This window comes from Amblyraja radiata, chromosome 34 (genome assembly GCF_010909765.2).
Source record: "Amblyraja radiata isolate CabotCenter1 chromosome 34, sAmbRad1.1.pri, whole genome shotgun sequence".
Classification (NCBI taxonomy): Eukaryota; Metazoa; Chordata; class Chondrichthyes; order Rajiformes; family Rajidae; genus Amblyraja; species Amblyraja radiata.
This window is the reverse complement of record NC_045989.1, coordinates 16,286,447-16,304,993: the sequence shown is the minus strand read 5'-3', so window position 1 is coordinate 16,304,993 and position 18,547 is coordinate 16,286,447. Positions and strand designations below refer to the sequence as shown.

Here is an 18,547-nt window from a genome sequence, read left to right as displayed (position 1 = left end):
AATGAATAGAGCAAAGGGGGGGGGGGGGGGAAAGACTGGAGTCTGAAGAAGGGTTTCGGCCCGAAACGTTGCCTATTTCCTTAGCTCCATAGATGCTGCTGCACCCGCTGAGTTTCTCCAGCATTTTTGTGTACCTTAGAATTAGATAGATTCTTAGTTGTGTGGAGAAGGCAGGAGAATGGGGTTAGGAGGGTAGAGATAGATCAGCCACGGTTGAATGGCGGAGTAGACTTGATGGGCCGAATGGCCTAATTCTGCTCCTATCACTTACGATCATAAAGCAGCATCTGCAGTTCAGTTCCTTCCCAACCCAGCGCTCGGCGCCTTCTGTTGAGCAAAGATCATGCTCCTCTATGATCGTTGCTGTTGAGTCTCGTTGCTGAGCAGCAACGGAATCCGCCTTCAAAATGTCGCCCAGCAGCCAATCACGGGCCTTGTTACTGGACGGTGAGCGGGGCACCGGGTGTTTCCAGGGTAACCGCCGCTGCTCTGGAATTGTCTTGGCATCGCCGTCGAAGTTAGTGATCGATAAACTATTGCCCACGGTATCACTGTCCAAGATGGTAAGTGAGGCCCGGGAGAGCGTCGGCTCGGCACAGTGGCAGCTCCTGGGAATAATCGGGACACTTGCTGGATCTTTTGGCTGGTTCCTTATTTTTGAGGGGGACAGCGGAAGAGTTCCGATGGTTGCCCTGTGTACGGGTCACAAACCCCGTGGAGAAAATGCCCACGAAGCCCTCCAGTGCCACACCCATGGACCCGGACTCCTCGTGTAAGATGTGTAGGGATGAACTGCGGGTGCTGGTTTAAACCGAAGACAGACACAAAAGGCGGGAATAATTCAACGGGGGCGGGGGTCAGGTATCATCTCTGGAGAGAATGAATAGGGAAAAGGGAAAAAAAGACTGGAGTCTGAAGAAGGGTCTCGACCCGAAACGCCACCTATTTCTTTTCTCCAGAGGTGCTGCCTGACCCGCTGAGTTACTCCAGTATTTTTGCGTCTATTTCCTCATGCAAGAACCGTGAGGGGCGATGTGTGGAGTGACAGAATAGCGACAGAATTATCTCACCTTTACTCCATCATCTGCAGAAGAGTCTCAACCGTGCTAAATGGGACAGACTGAACAGATCTGAGGTCATAATTGGAAATCCACACCATCTTGCAAAAGCCAAGCTATTCTATCTTCAACTTTCCTTATACATGCACCTGTGCATATGTCTTTTAGATATAGTTATTGTACCTGCCAACCTCTTTCCCTGGCATCTCATTCCATGTATCCACCACCCTTAGTGTGAAGAAGTTTCCCCACCAGTTCGTATGAAATCTCCCCTCCCCTCACCATTTTTGTGTCCAATTAGCTAGCTCTCCCTGGATTCATGCAATTTAACCTACAGAGTAACCAGTTGTGCTAAACCTTATCAAACTGCTTGCTGCAAATAAAACCTTTACTGCCCTGTCCTTATCAACCTTTTTGGTTACCTTCTTCAAAAAATCTCAATCAAAATCATGAGACGCTATCTCCCATTCATAAAGCTATGCTGATTGTCTCTCATCAATCCCTGTCTTTCCAAATAGATTGACAGCCCCTGTCAAGGAGGAGCCACTCCACGAGAGGAATCTCAGGCACAGGATATAGGGAAGGAAGCCCAAAATGTTATACAGACATTGATGAAGTACTCAGTTCGAAAAAAGAAAATACTGAGCCTTGCTGCCTGAGGATTATCATGCTGGCTTTTGAGTTACCCCTACTCCAACTTGTACTTGGCCACATAAAGTTGGGAACGGTGTGGACAAGCTATTTTAAATGCTTGCCTGCCTGGTCCCTGCTATGTCTTTGCAGTATGGAATGGAATAAAGTTTAAATTACACATCTATGCCATTACCAACTCTCTCCACCGTAGGTTAAAAGTTTAAGAAAGAACTGCAGATGCTGGAAAAATCAAAGGTAGACAATAGGTCCACCATAGTAGACCATAGGTAGCATTTACAGAAACACTTTTTGCCGAATGTTGAATTGAGCACCAAACTGATTATTCATTCAATGTTCCCTGCCATTTATTGCATCTTTATGCATCATCTAATAAGAGGTTTATGAACTATTTTGCTTTCTAGTTCATAAATTCTTACATGCAAAACATCATAAACTTCTAAAACAATGAATTTCTTGACAGTTGCATCATTACCCAAGATGTGTCATGGATGATTGATTTAACAGAAGCTGAACGTATTAGTTGTTCTTTTGATTTAAACATGATTTTTTTCTCTGTGTGAAACAGTTATTGAAGCGTATATGAAAACATGTTTGCACTGATTTGCTAAAAGTCTAAGAAAAAGATGCAATATTTCATAATTTTGCTTGTGTCAATGTTTTACAATATAATGTGCATTTTCTACTTTTATATTAACAGGCTACAATTTGCCCAAGAAAAGAAGCAGCCCTTCAGCAGGCTAGGAATATAGAGTCCCAAAATCATAGGGATGAAATTTATAAAGAATTTCTTGAAAAATTGAGTAAAGAAAAGTCTATATTGGCAAAAGTAAGGGCTGATGAAATGGCATCACGAAAGCAATTCCAAAGAATTTTACAGGAGATCGAACAGGAAAAAATGATGGAAGAAACAATTATGAAGGTGAGCAAATTTCTAGATTTTGTATTGCTGTGTGAAATACACTGGAATCACAAATACATCACTGCTGTGTTTCATATTAACTTCTTTTATTACATAAGAATAGGACCTATGTATAAGAAGTGCAAAAAGTGTGACTATAGCAATAGATTTTATAACAATAGTGGTATTAAGCCATAGTAATTTTATCAAATCTTCCTCTTAAGTACATTTTACAATCCTGGCCAAATTATCATTGAGTAATTTGAATTCTATTTTACCTCCCCTGACTTTTTGTATTAAGAACCTGTTGTTCTATGTTGACCTAGTTTAATATAATTAATTACATATCCAATAACATGTTCACCTTCACCTCTTGTGTGTTATTTAGTTTGATTTAATGTGGTAGTTTTTTTTAACATACTCTTGGCCTTGATACTGCTTAAGATTGCCTTGATGCCGAGTTCCTTTCACAATATCTTGTGAATAGAGGGCTTGAGTTGTGTTGTCAACAAATTAAGAAAGACAAAGTTGTAGCAGCAATGGGCAATTGGTTCATTATTGTCACGTGCTGAGATATAGTGAAAAACTAGGTTCTGTTCTCTGTTTGTTTTTCCCGTTTGCACTATGCGATGCACCCATGTATGGTATGATTTGCCTGGATAAATAGAGAACAGAACCTAGTGTTACAGCAACAAAGAAAAATCAGTTTCGATAAAAAATCGTGGAAGACGGAATCAATGTTGCGGGGTGGGAGGAGGCTGGTTTGCGTGATGGACTGGGCTGCATTCACAACTAACTGCAATTTCTTGGGATCTCAGGCAGAGCGGCAGAGCAGGACTCATACCAAGCTGTGTTGTATCCAGATAGGATGCATCTGTAGAAATAGAGACATTAGTGTGTTTTCTTGGCCGTAGCAATCAGGGCAAACATTTGGTGATATTTACACAAAGGAACGTGAAGCTCTAGACATTCTACACTTCAGCACCATTCATAGAGACTAGGATATGTTCTTCACTACCTCCTGAAGTTGATAACCAGCTGCTTTATTTTGCTGGCCTTGAGGGACAGGTTATCTTGACACCATGCTATAGTCTTGTTATTGTTTGGGAACTGACCCACTACAATGGTGTCATCAGCAAATTTGTAAATGGAGTTGTGGAGAATTTGACTGTGCAGTCGTGAGTGTATAGGGAAAATAGTAAGGGGCTGAAACTTACAATACACTGGTTTTGAAAATTCTCATTGAAGAAGTTTTGTCGCCTATCCTTACTGATTGCAGTCCGTGGGAAAGGAATCAAGGATTAATTTGCAGGGGGGGGGGTGGGGGGGGGTGTTGAGACTAAGATCCTAACATTAGGAGATCAGTTTGGTTTGATTATGGTGTTGAAAGAGGAGCATAGTCAATAAATAAGAGTCTGATGTAGGTGTCCATGTTATATGGATGTTATTCAGTTCTTCCTTTCTCTTCACAAAGGGTATTGGAGCAGGACTGAGTGGTGACCTGTAGGGTTCACAGAACCTAGGCACTCTTGACAGTTAATTGTAATTTCTTACAATAGCTTACAGCTTTGTGTGGAGGTTTGAAATAGTGGACCTTCACTCATATTGGGAAATGACATTTCTTGACACTAAAATCACATAATCAATGGTTCTGCCGTTAAATATAATTTTAAAAACTTATTTCGGGTTGCGCCAGTCAAGATTGCATTAAAGATGCAACCACTGAGTATTTCTTTGGAATCACAGATGTTGTCTAACCTATTGAAGGATGGGTAATTAAGGATAACATGTTGCACTCAAAGACTGTGGTTTTACAGATGTGATGCAACAAATTCTAGACGTTGGAAACAAAATAATTAGAAAAATACAAGCCTGGATTTAGATAAGTTTATGGTGTTTTTTCAGGAAATATTTTGCATAATGCAATGAGGTGTCGTCTGTTCCAGACTTTGTATTTAGTTTATTGTTGTCACGTGTACCAAGGTACAGCAAAAAGCTTTTTTGTTGCGTGCTATCCAGTCAGCAAAAAGTCTATACATGATTACAATCAACCATACAATACAATACATTTATTTGTCATTTGGACACCGTTGAGGTCCAAACGAAATGCCGTTTCTGCAGCCATACATACAAAACAAAAAAGACCCAAGACCCAACACAATTTACACAAACATCCTTCACAGCGCATCTTCTCCTCGCTGTGAAGGAAGGCAAAAAAAAACATATCTCTCCCCTGCACTCCCCTCTCCCCCCCATGTCAGATTCAAAGACAGAGTCAAAGCCAAAGCCCCCGGCGGGCGATGTTAAATGTCCCGCAGCCATTAAAGCCACGCCGGGTGATGCAAGGCCACGCACCGGGTCTTGGTGTTGGAGCCCCGGCGGGCTCTTGGTGTTGGAGCCCCGGCAGGCGCTCACAAAGTCCCGCGGCCATTCCAAGCCGCGCGGGGCGGTGATGTAGGCCCTGCTCCAGGTAATCTTCAACCCCGCAACTCGGGCGGGAGAAGTCGCCGCTGCGGAAGCCCCGAAAAGCGGTCTCCCACCAGGGACCCGCGGGCTCCCGGCATTACTGTCCACAGACCTGCGGTAGGAGCTTCCGAATCTCCGGGTGTCGGGTCACAGCAGCGCTCCACCACAGCTCCACCCGCTCCGGATTCGGCCAGCTCCGTGATGGTGAGTAGATCCGCAGCTCCGCGACTGGAGCCCCAGGTCATTCCTGTTGGAGGCCGCTCCACGTTGCAGCCCCAACGACAACGGAGACCCGACAAAGAAAAGGTCGGGTCTCCCGTGCAGGGGAAAGACCTTAAAGTTCCCCACCCCCACCCCCCACACACATACCCCGACAAAAAAAACAATAAAAACTACATAGAAACAAGACAGAAAACAATAAAAGACAGACGGACTGCAGAGGCCGCTGCTGACAAGAGTCGCGCCGCCCACCATCCACAGTGCACAAATGCAGGATAAAGGGAATAACGTTTAGTGCAAGGTAAAGTCTGATAAAAGGTAGTCTGAGGGTCTCCAATTAGGTGGATGATAGTTCAGGACCACTGTCTAGTCGGTGATAAGATGTACTGAGAAATTGGCAAATAATCAAGAAGACCTTGTAATTAGAATGTTAATTAAGAGGTTAAATTGGATAAATTAGACAAGTTTTGGATTAATTTGGTTGTATTGAGTAAAACTAATTGTAGTTCAAGTTCTAAGGCTAATCTGTTAACTTGGATCAATCATTGAAAAAATTTTTTTGATGATCGGGTTTACATTGATTGACGTTCGTGATTTCTTGTCCATTTATTGTTCTGGACATTTGATGTCTATAATAGGCAGAAAAGAGAAAAATACTGAAGGCCAAGCAGTTGGAACAGGAGGAAAGGATAGCCAAGGAGCTTGAAAGAATAAAGTATGAGAAACTAAAAGATGAAAAAATGAGACAGCAAGTCCGAGAAAACAGGCAAGTCAAAGAAAGATGTCATGTTATATATTGTTCCATTACCTCAGTGCTGTTATTTAATTAGTTCTTGAAGCATGTTTAAGAAGGCTCAGGTACTCACAACGGCATCACTGGAAATAAATACTAAAACTGATGGCCAAAAAGATTTTGTTAATTAAGAATAAACATTGAAATCCCACGTCCCAGATAAGCTGCAGTTACAAAGTGGTTTGTGGTTAAGTGTAAATGTAAATTCTCAGATGGATAAAACAATAATTCTGTTTTTATGCACAACTCCTCCAGATCCATATTATGACGTCCCATTATTATCCTTACTTTGGTGCTTCTCCAGTTGTCATTTAATCACTCCTGCTTCGTATTTGACCAACCTTTTAATATTTGTTCACCTACCTTGTTTCTCTTCCTTGCTTCCGTGTTTGCTTTCATTGTATAAACTGTAATTGCAAGGAAAATGAGGCAGCATTTCTGAGAAAACGGACAAGTTGTCATGTTTATATAGTGCTTCCATACATTCTCAATACTGCTATTTAAAAAAGTACTTGAGACATAGATGCTGGGCCTTGGCACAACAAACAAACTGCAGGCATTACCCAGTGGGTCAGGCAGCATCTGTGGAGGCAAAGGGATAGTTATTTTGGGTCCAGACCTTTCATCTTCCAAAGAAAACAAGTGCAAACTGTGTTCATATCTCTCTAAAGCTATCCTATCCATGAACTTGTTCAGTTGCCTTTTAAGCATTGTAATTGTATTTGCCTCTACAGCTTCTTTGTGGCAGTTTGTTCCATTTACTCGCCATCCTTTGTGTGGAAAAAGTTGCCTCTCAAGTCCCCTTTAACATATTTCCCCATTCACCCTCTAGTTTTAGATTCTCCTATCCTGGTGGATCACCCATTTTATCTTCGACCTCATGATTTTATAAACCTCTGTCAGGTCATCCCTCAGCATTGTTCGCATCAGGGAAAAAGGACCCAGCCTATCCTGTTTCTTCTCTTAGATTAGATTAGATTAGATTAGATTAGATTATACCTTTAATAATCCTTTTCAGGAAATTACAGTGCCACGACAGCTTCAAGACAGACATAACACCACACATTTCCTCAAATGGCTTCCATACTTAACAAGTTAAAATACAAGTTAAAATACAAGTTAAAATACAATTAATTTAAAAAAATAAGTGCAGTTATTTATGCGCATTATATAATCTTATAGCAGCTGGTAAACAGGACTTCCTATGTCTCTCAGTTTTGCACATTGGTGCAATCAGCCTCTGACTGAAGATGCTGCTCTTGATCACCTTCAGGGCATGGAGTGGGTGAGTGGGGTTGGTCATTATAGAACCCAGTTTGTTCAGAGTTCTGGCCTCTGCCACCTGCTGGACCGTTCGTTGCTCAGCCCCGACCACTGAGCCGGCCTTCCTGATTAGCTTGTCCAGTCTGTTTTTATCCGCTATACGGGCGCCATCTCCCCAACAGGCCACAGCAAAAAACAGAGCACTGGCCACCACTGAATGGTAGACACTGCACAGTAGGGGTTGGCAGATATTAAATGACCTCAGCCTCCTTAAAAAATACAGTCGGCTTTGTCCCTTCCTGTACACCGCCTTGACTCTTGACTCAAGGCCACAACATACTTGTGAATCTTTTCAGCACTCTCGCTAGTTTAATCACATTCTTCCTGTAGTACCACTGACCAAAACTCACACAATATTCCAGGTGGTGCAGTCGCACCAGTGTCCTATACAGCTGTAACATGATGTCCCAGCTATTGTACCCATACCCCAGCCAATGATGGCAAACATGACATGTTCCTTCTCCACTTCCTTGACACAGGCGTCTGTGTCACCACTTTCAAGGAACTAGATACTTGTACCCTCGGGTCCCTTCAACAACATTGCCTAAGGTTATGCTTTTGCTCTTTTGCTATGCTTGTGCTGCCCTGGTTTAACTCACTAAAATGCATCCTGTCCAAGTTAAATTCCATCCGTCATTTCTTATCCCTCTTCCTCAGTTCATCTATTTCTTGTTATAAGGTTAGACAACCTCGTTTACTGTCCACCACACCACTGATTTTTGGTGTCATACATAAACTTAAGATTATTCCTCTTGTATTCTCATCAAAATCGTAATATATAGGACAAACAACAGTGGATCCAGCACGAATCCCTGTGGCATACCACTGGCCAAAAGCCCCCAATTTGAAAAACAACCCTCCAATTTTGCACCAAACTGCAAGCTCACCCTTGTTCCCATGTAATCTCATTTTCCAAACCAATCAATTCATCAACAAGGGGAAACATTTGTTCCATCATCCTATGAGTTAATTGACCTACTCTCTCTCCATTACTGCTTAATCATCTGAGTATTTCTAGCAATTTTTGTTCTTCGTTAAGATAGCCAGCTTCCTGTTAAGTCTAACGTGGTCTTTAGTAACATGTATTTGCAACATAATTCTAAAATTATTTTTAAAAATTGACACATGCAGTCTTACATCTGTCCTCCTTTTAATCATCCACCCGTAAATTCTAAAACAACCCTTTGCAATATTGAGTTTATTGGGGTCAGTTATAATCAATTATTCCAAATTTTCTGTCAGTTTACAATTTCTTCTCTGGAGTCATGCATTACTTTGGAAATTCTATAGCAATTTACTCTTGGTGCATTATAAAAGCATTTAATTTCTTATGATCCATGATCATTGCCTTATGTAGGGTTATTTGACCGGAAGGCTTCAGTTAAAGACATAGAAATTGCCACATTTTACATTCTGGTGTTATTGGGCAATTTGATGTAGTTGATGAAAGATAAATCATGCTTGACAAATTTGCTTGAGTTATGTAACGGCAGGAGTCCACAGAAGGGAACCTGTAGATGTAGTGTATTTTAACTTGGAAAGGTATTTGACAAGGTGCTACATAATTTGTGCACCACCCTCTTCAGGACTCATGGTGTTGGAAGTGTATAAGCATGGATTGAAAATTGGCTGTCACGTGGAAAATAGAATTGGAATAATTTGTTTTTTTAGGTTTGAAGGATGTAACTAGTGGAGTACATCAGGGATCGAACGGGGATCAGTTCTTGGAACTCTTTTTACTATTTATAATAATGACCTGGAGGAGGGAGTGAAATGAAAAGTATCCAAGCTTGCCAATTATGCAAAATTGTTGGAGGTGCTTGTTATGATGAGGATATTGGGACTCTACAATAGGATATGGAGAAAATTGAGTGATTGGGCAAAAACTTGGCAAATGGAATTCATTGTGGGTAAGTGTGAGGTTATGCACTTGGATAGGAAGAATAAAAAAGTGGATTGTTATCTAAATAGAGAAAGACTGCAAATGAGTGAAGTTCAGGGGAATCGAGATTATCTTGTGCATGAATAACAAAACGCTAGCAGGCAAAGACAGAAAATAATTAAGATAAATGATGAATTAGTTTTTATTGCAAAGTGGTTGGATTTAAAAAATGGGGAGGTATTGTTGCAATTGTTTGCTATATTTAAGAGGGAGTTAGGTGTGGCCCTTGTGGCTAAGGGAATCAGGGGGTATGGAGAGAATGCAGGTACAGGATACTGAGTTGGATGATCATCCATGATCATATTGAATGGCGGTGCAGGCTCGAAGGGCCGAATGGCCTACTCCTGCACCTATTTTCTATGTTTCTATGTTTGTACAAGGTGTTAATGAGACAACAGGAATACAGTGTACAGTTTTGTTTCCGTTATCTAAAAAGTATACAGTAACATTGGAGGCAGTCCAAAAGAGATTAATTGTATTAATTCCTGGGGTGAGAGGATTATCATAGAAACATAGAAACATAGAAATCTCCTAAATTCTAGAGAGTATAAACCAAGTCTATCCAGTCTTTCTTCATAAGACAGTCTTGACATCCCAGGAATCAGTCTGGTGAACCTTCTCTGCACTCCCTCTATGGCAATAATGTCCTTCCTCAGATTTGGAGACCAAAACTGTATGCAATACTCCAGGTGTGGTCTCACCAAGACCCTGTACAACTGCAGTAGAAGCTCCCTGCTCCTATACTCAAATCCCTTTGCTATGAAAGCCAACATACCATTCGCTTTCTTCACTGCCTGCTGCACCTGCATGCCTACTTTCAATGACTGGTGTACCATGACACCCTTGGTCTCGCTGCATCTCCCCTTTTCCTAATCGGCCACCATTTAGATAAAAGTCTGCTTTCCTGTTTTTTGCCACCAAAATGGATAACCTCACATTTATCCACATTATACTGCATCTGCCAAACATTTGCCCACTCACCCAGCCTATCCAAGTCACCTCCTATTAATTGAGGCTACGCAGATTGGGTACGAGTTTGGAAGAATGAAGAATTACCTTATTGAGATGCAGAAGATCCTGAAGGCATAGTAGGCAAGATGTTGAGAGGTTCTCATTAGTCAGAAAGAGTCAAATGAGGGTTCAGAGTTACGAGACAAGGGTCACTTAAAATGGAAGTGGCGAATCTCCGGTTTATTTACCCCAAAGAGTTGTAGAGGCTAGTGCATTAGAAGTATTTAAAGTGGAGGTAGATAAACTTTAGAAAGATTAGGAAATTGTGTGTTTATGTGTGTGGGAATTAGGAAAGAGGAGCTGGGAATGGTGTAAATCAGCCACGATCGTATTGTATTGGAAGGCAGACCTCAGCGGCCGAGTCATCCTTTTGTGTTGTCTTCCTATTTCAATTAGTTATTATCTTATGATTTCTTCTTGTGTTCCTTCATTTCAAAATTTAGTATTGAGCTTCGTGAACTAGAAGCCAAGTTAAAGGCTGCTTACGTGAACAGAGAAAGAGCTGCGCAGATAGCTGAAAAAGAAGCAGATCGTTTTGAGAAGATAGTAAGTATTATGCGTTAAGATGGATATTGAAATATTTAACTTTTTTGGAAATACTTTGAAATATTTAACTATTTTTATTATATCGTGCTTCCTAAAAGTACTCCCTATTTTAGATTTTTTTTCTCTTTTCCAGACATATCAGAATGTAAACTAATTTCAAAAGCTAGTACATTAGGAATATGTTGCCTGTGTTTTAGCTTAAAATTAACAATGTAGCTTGACTAAAACTATGCCTTTCATTTGCAAAATATGTCTCCTAAAATGCGTTATAGGTTGTACAGAGTTCAAAACAACATTAGAAGTAAAAAGCTTTAGCTTTTTCAAAAAGTAAAATCAGTCTGATCAAATAAAATTCAGAACCGCTGGGGAAAATGAATAATTTGTCTTTTTAAACTAGAAACGTGAGGCTGAGCTTTCTAAATTAATGAAGAAGGAAAATGAAAGAGCCATAGTAGAGCGGGCCAAGGAAGAACAGAAACGCGTTGAACAATCCGTGAGATATCAGAAGGATCTTGGAAAGCAAGTTGATGAAAATGAACAAAGGAGGCAGGAAGAATATGATGAATTCCTAAAAGATAAACTAAGGATTGATGAAATTGTAAGGAAAATCTATGATGAAGATCATAGGTAAGCTCTATTGCAAGTAATTACTTTCTTGAACTTTGTTTAAAAGAAGCCGTGTAATGTAAGAATATATTTCTGTGTTTGGGTAATTATCTTTCTATATCTGAAATGTCTTCCAAGATAATCTCCGGTTTCAGTCAAATGTAACATTAAATTATCTCTGATGTTAAAGAGTGGGATTAATGTTTTTGGTCAGTCATTATGGCCTCTGCCGAGTGTCATAAATTAATATCAAAGTTTTACATTTAATTCCATATCCTTTCAGATGCATTTAAAGTGAGATTGACCATGTCAAAATTGCTAACAAAGTAGTATCAGTGGGGACAGCATTTGATGTGCTTCAGTTGAACTTGATGATGGCAATATAGTAAACAGAAAGATCAGTTGAAACAGGTGCGCCCAAGGAGTATATGCAAGTTGTCAAATATAGTAATCTAAAGGCATAATTCCCTGTGAATAGTATGGCTTGAGACAGCACCTGTTCTGAAGCAGAATAGATTTAAATATTCTTACATTATGTATTGGACAAGGTAGATCACATGCATTCTTCAGTGTCCTTTTTTCAATAGGTGCTGATGATGTGGTTGTCAGTCAGAAAAAAAATCTAGAGGAATAAGCTAAAAAAGGTAGTCAAGAGGGCAAAAAGGGGACTGGAGATGGCTCTGTCAAATAAAATTAAGAATAATCCCAAAAGATTTTATAACTACCGGTACATAGAGGGGAAAGGGGTAACCAGCGAGAGAATTTAACCCCTTCAGGAATCAAAGCGGTCAACTCTGTGGAGCCACAGGAGATGGGTAAGGTACTCAATAAGTATTTCTCTTCTGTTTTTAGAGAAAGGCATGAGGACCAATTCGCACTGCGATAGTGGATGGAGTTTTAAACATTTCATTCAAAAATTGTTAATATTTGTGTTCCGAAATTCTTGTGATATTAAAAATACTAATCTGTCCCAACTTTTATGTTAATCCACTCTTTTTGAATAGGGAAAGGGAGCTGAAGATGCAGAAGATGAGGGAAACTCAGAGGTATGTCGAGGAGTTCCAGAAGCAGCGAGCTGAATGGAAACAAATGGAACGGGAAAAAATGGAAGCCGAGAACAGAAAGATTTTGGAGTTTGCCAATGCACAAAAGAGCAGAGAGGATGAACGGATGGCAAGAGTTCGAGAACAAGATGAGCATAAAGAAATGCTGTACCAAAAGGTAGGATAAATTTGTTTGCTTAGTCTGTCATGATTTACATATTATACATACTCATTTTATAAATTTCTAACAAATAACTGGCATTTTCTTCCCTACAGCTTGCTGCGGAAATTGAAAAACAACAGCACGAACGTGAAGATATGGAAAATGTCCGTCAAGAATTGTACCTTGAAAAAGTAGAAGAAGCTCATAGACAGCAACAAATTGTTAGTATCAGAAAGACTCCTCACCAGTTTATTACCAAGAGTTGCATTGTTTGTGGCATTGTGCAGGTTGAAACAAGATTATTAAAATGTGCAAATATTGTATTTTTGCTGAAAGATGCCAATTAAATTGAGCCTGTTGTACTTGTATATGTCCACTATGGTAAGAAACTGACCTGAGAAAGTAATTGGTAATTCTCAATGACATCATATCAAATACATCGTCACTCTTCTTCATTGTGCAGCAGAGGTCCAATTATACCGGATGATAATGCAACAAGTGTAACAAGTTTATATTTGTTTTTGCAGGCAGAGATGGAAAAGCAAATTCGTCAACGGCTTGAATTACAGAAGACATACCAAGACCAAATGGTTTTCAAACAGAAGCGCCTACAGGCAGAGAAGGAGGAAGAAGATGAGCTACGGAGAAAGATGTTGGCCAAACTTGCCGAGGATGACCGTATTGAGCAGATGAATGCACAGAAACGGCGTATGAAACAGCTTGAACATAAGAGGGCTGTGGAGGAAATCCTTGCAGATCGACGCCAACAATTTGAAATTAACAGAGTATGTTGTGAACTTTACTTGAAATTCAATTATAATTTTGTTTCCCATTTTATACTACATAATAATTAATGCTCCATGCATATTGATATTGAATAATATTTTGGGGGGATTTGATTTAGCAAGATTTGAAATTCCTTTACAGAAAATCTGGATTGCACCTCTGCAGTGTAAATGTACACAACGTTCTAGTTGTGTGAAAGCACGAATCTGTTTCTGAATAAATGGCTTTCAGTGAATTCTGATTAATATCTTCTTAATAGAAACGAGAACTTGAAGCACGCCAGCAAGAAGAGAAGAGGGAGGCAGCTCTTCAGGCTGTAATTGAGGAAGAAAGGCAGAAACTTCTCAAACTGCATGCCAGTAAGCTGCTTGGTTACCTTCCAAAGGTATGTCACATGAGAAATATTATTAATTTTGAAAATTAATTGCAGTATTATGGGGATTTTGTTCTTTGGAAAATATAACTTATTAAGATATTAACAGATAGTAGCAGTGACAATTGAAGCGTCATTTGATGGTGACACTCTCCCAGAGACCTGGAGTTCCTCACTACATGCAAAGATAACGCAGAAACATTTAGAAGTTATGGGAAATCTGAGCTTTTCTGTCCGCTTGCTACCTTGTTCAAACTTGTAGAGTAATTGATAAGTATCTTCAATTATAAACCTATTGTTTTTCCACCATACACTGGTATAACAAAGAAGTAGGCAGGCTATTTGTACCTGTAGCTTTCTGTTTCAATTGTATAATGTCAGTCTGTAAAGGAAAGGAATTATTTCCTGGTCTTTTACTACATTTTGATTTGAAACAAAACAAAAACATTTTCACTAAAGACTGAAACAAAACATTGATGAAAACTAATGCATTTGTTGCTGCAACCTCAAATTCCAGATTCATATTTTTGACGATGCACATCCACAGTTCCCATCACTTTGAGGCTGCAGTAAATGAATACAAGGTTTCAGAAGGACTACACTTGCGACTCTGAAGTTTTTAAGATGTAAAATATATCTTAAGTAAGCTATAAAGCTTATTTGAAGAGCAAGGGAATTTCAAAGGATGGGTCCAATATCAATAGAGAACAAAGTTGATTATTATTGAATCGGGAGTCTGTACTTGCACCAAAGTTCTCTCACCAAAATATTCAAGTATCTTAGACAGGTCTTGATACTCTGGATTATTAATTTATGAATTATAAAAGTGGGAGGTTTATAGAATAATTATTTGGCAGATGAACCAGGAATATAGAGAGGGGATATTTCCAAAATAATTTTGCAAAATTTGAAATGAAGAAATCAACCTTGTGATTAAGCAACACATGACCTCGACCACTCTGTCTGAAAAAGTTCACTGACATGGAATTAGAATTTAAGATGAGATATAATAGTAAAGCAGCTTACAATGAAGTGGAAAGGTTTTCATGGTTAATGTAATGCTTCTAAATAGTATTGCACAGCTAAATGATAAAATAGAGGACATTTGGGATATATTAGAGAATTCTAGAAAGAGAAATCATTTGAGAAAATGTTTTCTCAACAAGTGAATTGGAATGAAGGATAGCTGTTACTAGTTTAGATTAGTTAGCAATACTAACATCAGTTGTGGGGTGATGAGGAAGGGGGGAGGAGTCAATAAAGGAGTGTGGCAAAAAGTGTCAACATCAAGCATATTGATAGTGCCTTTCGGACTGCGGGAGAGCATGCCTACAGATTGATGTGTGGGGTCTGTGTGCAGTTTGCATGTTCTCCTTGTGACCACATGGGTTTATTCAGGTGCTCCAGTTTCCTCCCTCGTCCCAAAGACATGTGGGTTTGTAGGTCAATTGGCCTCTGTAAATTGCACTTTGTGTGCAGGGAGTGGAAGAGAAAGTGGAATAACATAGAACTAGTGTGAATGGATGTGTTCCAGAAGGAACTGCAGATGCTGGAAAATCGAAGGTACACAAAAATGCTGGAGAAATTCAGCGGGTGCAGCAGCATCTATGGAGCGAAGGAAATAGGTAACGTTTCGGGCCGAAACCCTTCTTCAGACTGATAGGGTCCGGCGGGCGGGCATGAACATTGAATTCTCCCAATTTTGTTAGCCCTTGCTGTCTCCTCCCCTTCCTTAGCCCTTGAGCTGTCTCCTCCCATCCCCCAGCCCTCGGGCTCCTCCTCCTCCTTTTTTTCCTTCCTTCTCCCTGCCACCCCCTATCAGTCTGAAGAAGGGTTTCGGCCCGAAACGTTACCTATTTCCTTCACTCCATAGATGCTGCTGCACCCGCTGAGTTTCTCCAGCATTTTTGTGTACCTAGTGTGAATGGATGATTGATGGTCGGTGTGGACATGGTCAGTGGAAGAACCTGTTTCCATGCTGTATCTTTAAACTAAGCTAAATAAAATGAGAGGTTTCTGGAAGAATCAAACAAAAGAGGTTTATAAAATAACTAAAATTTAAATAGTCAGTTATTCAGCATTGAAACTGATCCTTCAATCCAACTTGTCTGTGCTAACCAAGATGTTTACCTGAACTAGTCCCTTTTGCCCGCATTTGGCCCATAACCCCCTTAAACCTTTCATCTCCATGGACCCGTCCAAATGTTCTTTTAAATTCGGAATTGTGCCCACCTCTACCACTTCCTCTGACAGCTCATTCCATGTACCCACCACATTTTTCCATGTGAAAACCTGCCTCTCGGATTCCCTCTAAATCTTTCCCTCGCAGCTTAAATCTGTTGTATCTTATTGGGGCTTCCCTATCCTGGGGAAAAAAAGACTGTGACCATCCAGTTTTATCAATCGCCCTCATAATTTTATAAAGCTCTGAAAGGTCAACCTCTTTCACTCCAGGGAAATGGTCCTAACCAATTCAGTCTGTCCTCATTGTTCAAGCCTGCCACTTCTGACAACATCCTTGTTAATCTTTTCTGAACACACTCTAACCTAATCACATCCTTCCTATAGTACGGCAACAAGGACTGCATACAATGCCCCAGGTGCAGTCTCACCATGTTTTATATGGCTGTAACATCAAGTTTCAACTCCTGCACTCATCACCCTGTCCGATGAGGCAGACATGCCATATACCGCCATCACCACCCTGTCTTACCTGTGTCACCACTTTCAAGAAACTATGTACTTGTACCCCATGTTTCTCTGTTCTACAACATACCCCCAGGGCTCTACCATTCACTGGATAGTCCCTGCCCTGGTTTAAACTTACAAAATACCAAGAAACCTATTGAGATGAATGTTTAATTTATTATTGTCACATGTACCAAGCTACAGTGAAAAGCTTTTTGTCCCATACTATCCAGTCAGTGGAAAAAAACTGCACATGATTACAATTAAACTGTCCACCTTGAACACATACAGGAGAAGAGGTATAACATTTAGTGCTAGATAAAGCCCAATAAAGTCAGATTAAAAGATAGTTCTTGCCTGATGGGAGAAGAGTAAGTGACCGGGGTGAAACTGGTCTTGATTATGCTAGTGGCCTTGCTGAGGCAGCGTGAAGTGTAGATGGTGTTCATGGAAGGGAGGTTGATTTGCGCGATGGTCATGGCTACGTCCATAACTCTCTGCAATTTCTTGCAGTCTTGGATGCTGCTGTTCTCTAGCCATGCTGCGATGCAACCCTATAAAATGCTTTCTACAGCACTCATGTGGAAGTTAGTGAGGATAGTTGGGGACATGCCAAACTTCCTAACCTTCCAACGTAGTAACATAGAGGCATTGGTGTGCCCTCTTGGCCACACTTCAACTGGGCTTATTGTATAAATATTATTAAGATGGTAGTGTTATTGTTGTGTTGGTTAAGCTAATTGTTTTTATACGTGTCTTTGACAGGGGATATTTAAAGATGAACATGACCTTGATCTGTTTGATAATGCCTTCAAAGAGACTTTCAAGAAAGGAAATGCCAATCTGTCTTCAGATGAAGGGTGGAATTGTCAGACCTGATCCCATTGTCGTATTACATTTCGTACAACCATTTGGGCCTACGTAGCCATCTCAAACAGCTCAGTTGCACTTGGATATAAAATTATATTGATTCCTATTTAATCGCTGTTGAAATGTATCTGATATGAATATTGAAAGCATATATCATAAATATTATGAATAAAGTTTAATTACAATAAAAATATTTTAAAAGAAGTGGAATATAGCATAATAAATATTGGTTTTGAAGTTGATGGGGAATTACTGGATTCCAAGGAAGTTTGAAAAAAAATTCATACGTGCAATATATTGTCTTATGGTCAACTATCAACTTAACTGAAAGCATACAGTGGAGGAAAAATATGCACGCATTCTGGACCAGTGGAGTAACAGAAGTTCGCACTAGAGGTAGCTTAGTCATTGACTTCTCTATGAATGATCTAAATCCTCTCACATACATTGGGTTTTGAGATCAGCATAACTGGTTCCATGTGTTTGCCTAGTCCAAAACATGTTAAAATTACATAAAGCAGTGCCTTGTATCTTCACACAGTGCTACAATTGTTACAAGAATTGATTTAATCTGTGAGGAAGAGATTTATTAAATTCAGATTGAGTCATGGCATATTGCAGCTGCTTGCATTGAAAAATTGATATGAACTGCACAACATAGGTGATCTACACACCTTAATTTACTGAATATACCATACCAGACCAACAGTACAAGTGAAGAGAGTTTCAGCTGATCTTCCCAAACAATGGGGAGGGAGCAAAGGGTGGGAGATGCTGCTGCCTCAATTCCTGGAACCCAGATTTGTGCATGATCCCAGCTGCTGTGTGGAACATGCATGTTCTCCCTGTGATCATGTGGGTTTTCTTGAGTGGTCCAGTTTCGTCCCAGAGTTAAGAAATGTGCTGGTAAATGTGCCGATACAGTGTGGAAACAAGCCACTGAGTCAGCGCCAACCAGTGAACACTAGCACTATCCTAAACATTAGGGGCAATTTACAGAAGCAAATTAGCCTATAAACCTGTACATCTTTGGAGTTTGGGAGGAAATTGGAGCACCCAGAGAAAAACCACGCGGTCACAGGGAGAATGTACAAACTCCATACAGACA

General features: G+C 40.2%; 1 protein-coding gene across 2 annotated transcripts; it reads left to right on the top strand.

Annotated features, from left to right (window-relative positions):
• Positions 1-376: 376 nt before the first annotated feature.
• On the top strand, positions 377-17,643 carry mns1 (meiosis specific nuclear structural 1). Of its 2 annotated transcripts, none has more exons than XM_033050081.1 (10): positions 377-563; positions 2,410-2,631; positions 5,934-6,061; positions 10,808-10,910; positions 11,308-11,537; positions 12,521-12,737; positions 12,836-12,943; positions 13,250-13,507; positions 13,768-13,893; positions 17,335-17,643. In XM_033050081.1, the coding sequence occupies exons 1-10, from the start codon at positions 408-410 to the stop codon at positions 17,446-17,448; spliced, it is 1,662 nt and encodes a 553-aa protein (XP_032905972.1). In that variant the 5' UTR covers positions 377-407; the 3' UTR covers positions 17,449-17,643. The 2 variants fall into 2 exon arrangements, with proteins under 2 accessions (XP_032905972.1, XP_032905973.1); XM_033050082.1 differs by having other exon boundaries at positions 476-772.
• Positions 17,644-18,547: the final 904 nt, after the last annotated feature.

What these genes read in the sequence shown, in the direction of transcription:
- mns1 (XM_033050081.1), top strand. Translation starts at nt 408, where the DNA reads ATGTCGCCCAGCAGCCAATCACGGGCCTTGTTACTGGACGGTGAGCGG. An exon ending in CGGTATCACTGTCCAAGATG is followed by an intron (nt 564 to 2,409) that starts GTAAGTGAGGCC and finishes TTATATTAACAG; the next exon opens with GCTACAATTTGCCCAAGAAA. An exon ending in CAGATCGTTTTGAGAAGATA is followed by an intron (nt 10,911 to 11,307) that starts GTAAGTATTATG and finishes TTTTTAAACTAG; the next exon opens with AAACGTGAGGCTGAGCTTTC.